The sequence below is a fragment of the Electrona antarctica genome (assembly GCF_951216825.1).
Source record: "Electrona antarctica genome assembly, chromosome: 20".
Lineage (NCBI taxonomy): Eukaryota > Metazoa > Chordata > Actinopteri > Myctophiformes > Myctophidae > Electrona > Electrona antarctica.
In genome coordinates, this window is record NC_136801.1 from 30761898 (window position 1) to 30766897 (window position 5000).

A 5000-nucleotide genomic window follows, 5' to 3' on the forward strand; every position below is an offset into this window, starting at 1 on the left:
TGTTATCCTAGTGACATGGCCGTAGTTTGTCTATGCTCATGTTATCCTAGTGACATGGCCGTAGTTTGCCTATGCTCATGTTATCCTAGTGACATGGCCGTAGTTTGTCTATGCTCATGTTATCCTAGTGACATGGCCGTAGTTTGCCTATGCTCATGTTATCCTAGTGGCATGGCCGTAGTTTGTCTATGCTCATGTTATCCTAGTGACATGGCCGTAGTTTGTCTATGCTCATGTTATCCTAGTGGCATGGCCGTAGTTTGTCTATGCTCATGTTATCCTAGTGACATGGCCGTAGTTTGTCTATGCTCATGTTATCCTAGTGACATGGCCGTAGTTTGTCTATGCTCATGTTATGCTAGTGACATGGCCGTAGTTTGTCTATGCTCATGTTATCCTAGTGACATGGTCGTAGTTTGTCTATGCTCATGTTATCCTAGTGACATGGCTGTAGTTTGTCTATGCTCATGTTATCCTAGTGACATGGCCGTAGTTTGTCTATGCTCATGTTATCCTAGTGACATGGCCGTAGTTTGTCTATGCTCATGTTATCCTAGTGACATGGCCGTAGTTTGTCTATGCTCATGTTATCCTAGTGACATGGCCGTAGTTTGTCTATGCTCATGTTATCCTAGTGACATGGCCGTAGTTTGTCTATGCTCATGTTATCCTAGTGACATGGCCGTAGTTTGTCTATGCTGTTATCCTAGTGACATGGCCGTAGTTTGTCTATGCTCATGTTATCCTAGTGACATGGCCGTAGTTTGCCTATGCTCATGTTATCCTAGTGACATGGCCGTAGTTTGTCTATGCTCATGTTATCCTAGTGACATGGCCGTAGTTTGTCTATGCTCATGTTATCCTAGTGACATGGCCGTAGTTTGTCTATGCTCATGTTATCCTAGTGACAAGGCCGTAGTTTGCCTATGCTCATGTTATCCTAGTGACATGGCCGTAGTTTGTCTATGCTCATGTTATCCTAGTGACATGGCCGTAGTTTGTCTATGCTCATGTTATCCTAGTGGCATGGCCGTAGTTTGTCTATGCTCATGTTATCCTAGTGACATGGCCGTAGTTTGTCTATGCTCATGTTATCCTAGTGACATGGCCGTAGTTTGTCTATGCTCATGTTATGCTAGTGACATGGCCGTAGTTTGTCTATGCTCATGTTATCCTAGTGACATGGTCGTAGTTTGTCTATGCTCATGTTATCCTAGTGACATGGCCGTAGTTTGTCTATGCTCATGTTATCCTAGTGACATGGTCGTAGTTTGTCTATGCTCATGTTATCCTAGTGACATGGCCGTAGTTTGTCTATGCTCATGTTATCCTAGTGACATGGCCGTAGTTTGTCTATGCTCATGTTATCCTAGTGACATGGCCGTAGTTTGTCTATGCTCATGTTATCCTAGTGACATGGCCGTAGTTTGTCTATGCTCATGTTATCCTAGTGACCCGGGTGAACTGGATGACCGTAGCAACCATGCTCATTTTTTCTACACACAAAAGCCAGTTGTAGGAGTGTTTTACACCACTCAAAAATCCTATATTAGAATTGGCTAATGGGAGGTGGGCGAGCGGACCTCTGACGTCATTCTGACTCAGCCATAAACAAACCACGGCCATGTCACTAGGATAACATGAGCATAGACAAACTACGGCCATGTCACTAGGATAACATGATTTTTAAAACATATGATTTTTAAAACATATTTAGAAGGCATTTTTAGGATCGGCCTCATGTCTCAATGGGTTAAAATGACAACAGCAGAGGGTACAAATGTTTCGGCCTGCCAGAAGGCCACAGCTGTATTGATGAGAGTGGGTGGGTTCACTTCTTCAGTATATCCGTCTGAAGTTGCATTTGTTTGTCTCCAATGATCCTACTGGCCTGGTTGACAACCTGGGTCAGCTGGTTCCTATAGACCAATCAGAGTGGCAATCATAACTGCGGTGTCAAGAGGCACTTTGTGAACAATATCTGTGTATCTGTATACCCCACGTTGAGAGCCGAGGGCGAATAGAGGAGATAGGACGCAGCCCTGGATGGAACGCCAGTGTCCGGGACATGGGGTAGGAATCTCAAAACAAGAGTCGCTCAGCAGCCACAGCAGAATAAGCTGAATAATATTTGTCTCATTTTTCACGGGCGCAACCCACCTAGTAAGTCACCTGTGCTGCTCATGCCACAAATGCATGTTCCCTTACGAATGAGGCACCATTTAACCCATTTTGACCTGAGATCAGATTCTAAAAATGTCTTCTACATCCTGACAGTTTTCTGAAAAAGCTATGTTTCTATGTCAGTCGTTCTTCGATTTTTCAAAAATAGCAGACCTACAAGCTCGTAGCTACAAGCTATGAGCTTGTAGATCTGCTATTTTTCAATAGCTAAAGCATAACATAATGCTAACACCAAGAATCCCGCCCAGAATGGGTTAAAAGGCAAATGAACAGGCTTTCCAACGGTATAAAGGTTATTGCAAAGGAGCATTGTTACAACAGAGAAATGATCCCAAACACACATTTCTGAACTTGTGTGTGTCATGTTTATAGTACACAATTAAATTAAATTAAATTCAAATGAGCTTTGTTCGTATGAGAAAACAAGTGTCCAACTCCAAACATAATATACATCTATGTAATAAAAATGTGGGTGTGATATTTCATTCAAAGTGCTGTTGAGGTTTTCCTATACATTCTACTTCCTGCTGCAACATCCAGTCAAGTATATTAGTGAATATGTGCTGTATTGCCCAGGCCTGTTATCAAGCCTGTATGAAGTGTTAGGCTGAGTGGAGAGTGAGGAGTGTGTGTGTGTGTGTGTGTGTGTGTGTGTGTGTGTGTGTGTGTGTGTGTGTGTGTGTGTGTGTGTGTGTGTGTGTGTGCGTGTGTGCGTGTGTGTGTGTGTGCGTGTGCGTGTGTTGGGGGGGGGGGGGGGGGTTAGGGCTCAGTGAGCGGCTGAAGGCAGCTTGTGGGGAGGTTTGTGGAAATGGTAATCATTTGTCCTATTGATCCTGCTGTAGCCAGAACAGCCAGCCTGCACACACACACACACACACACACACACACACACACACACACACACACACACACACACACACACACACGCTTACTCACTTACATATACACACGCCATGGCAACGCAGGAATAGACCCCTTCATATTGATCCCCTTCACATTCCCTCAGACTTACTGCCACACACACACACACACACACACACACACACACACACGCACACGCACTGGTCTTATGCTAGCCTCTTCATTGACTCCTCTCTGGTGTTTGTTTTGCTTTGCTGAAATAAATCAAATGAAATATAAAATGTGAACATAGAGATGTATATTGCAGTTATTTGTTTTTCATAAATGTTTCATTGAAATAGTTGTACAGTATAAAGGAGTGGAGTTTTACGTGTGTGTGTGTGTGTGTGTGTGTGTGTGTGTGTGTGTGTGTGTGTGTGTGTGTGTGTGTGTGTGTGTGTGTGTGTGTGTGTGTGTGTGTGTGTGTGACTGTGTGTGTGCGCGTGCATGTGTGTACAGGTCAGAGGTGGAGGGCTTGCAGCGAGAGGTGACAGAGTTAAAGCAGGTCTTGGAGCAGGCTGTAGAGCACAGACTGGAGGCACAGACAGACAGACAGCTGCTGCTGGAGCAGGTACTGTTAAACATTGAGAGCCCACGCAAAACAAAAAAATCATTGTTTTTATTTTTTTTATTAAAAATAATAATAATAAAAAATATATATATATTTTTTTCAAAGACGTCCACAGACGTCTTGGGCACAAAATGTGTTAAGCCCAAACCACACTAAAGGGTCGAGACGGGACGAGGCGGTTTTTCAATTCAATGAATGGCCCAAACCACACCAAAGGGTCGCCATGCAACTGCTCGCAACCGTTGCGAGGAGTGGCATGGCGACCCATTGGCGTGGTTTGGGCTTAAGACACCAGATTCTACAATTCTACAAGTCTTCTAAATCCTGACAGTTTTCTGAAAAGCCTATGTTTCTATGTCAGTGGTTCTCATACTTTTTCATGTCAAGGACTCCCAGAATGATATGTATTTGGCCGCAGACCCCCATCTCAAAATATGTTAGAAGAAGCACATATTTATGTGAAAGAGTATATATTCAAAGATTTGTTCACATTTTCATGATTTTTCAAAAATAGCAGATCTACAAGCTCGCGGGTGCCATGGGAGCTTGTATCATTTATGAGCAGCAAATTGTGTTCCTATGTCTTTGCAAAGGGTTTGTATATTGTTTTTTCCACCGTTCACTCTGTTCAGTTGGAACTGGATGAATAAAACCAAACAGCCAAAACATTTAATTTTTCTCTTCTGGGGTCAAATACATCAATCAATTTGAGGGTCCTTGACATAAAAAAGTTCAAGAACCACTGGCAGGTGGTGATTACTGCAACATCAGAGCCACTCAATTAATATCAAGGAAACTGTCAGTCACAGACAAAGTACAACCAGGTCAATTTACATATCATTTCCTGGGATTGACTGCAGGTGGGTGTGTGCGGCTCAACTGGTTGGCTGTATGTAGTACAGCATGACCATTTACGTTAGGTTCAGAACAATACCATGTCAATTATACAGTTCAGTGCTAATTGTTTAGGAAACGGAACAGGGGTAAGGGGTTCCTTTCATGCTATCATAACACCCGGGATTCGAAATCGGGTCTCCCGCATGAAAGTCCAATATCTTAACCACTAGACCAAAGGGACATCCCTCTGGACCGGGGCAGATATTAGACTTTTGAGGCCATCAGGCTGAGGCCCTGAGCCACTCTGCTACACTATTTCACAAATTGCACGCACAAATTGAGTTGTGAGATTAGTTTTTTTCTTCTTTAATCCCTGAGATCCGCTATACTTGCGCTCTTTTTTCCCCCTATATACATTTCATCCTTTTCATCGTCCACTGTCTCATCTCTGTCTCTCCTCACCTTCTAGCAGTCCTTACTTCTGTCCTGCTCGTCTTTGTCAGACCTC

General features: G+C 43.4%; 1 protein-coding gene across 7 annotated transcripts in view; it reads left to right on the forward strand.

Moving 5' to 3' along the window:
* Window positions 1–5000, forward strand: part of LOC306913437 (uncharacterized protein) — a 217017-nt gene that overhangs the window by 173575 nt on the left and 38442 nt on the right. For all 7 annotated transcript variants that reach the window (XM_079490088.1, XM_079490089.1, XM_079490092.1 and 4 more), the window contains one exon: window positions 3544–3655. In XM_079490088.1, the coding sequence (XP_079346214.1) occupies window positions 3544–3655 (112 nt within the window). The remainder of the gene's footprint in view (window positions 1–3543; window positions 3656–5000) is intronic.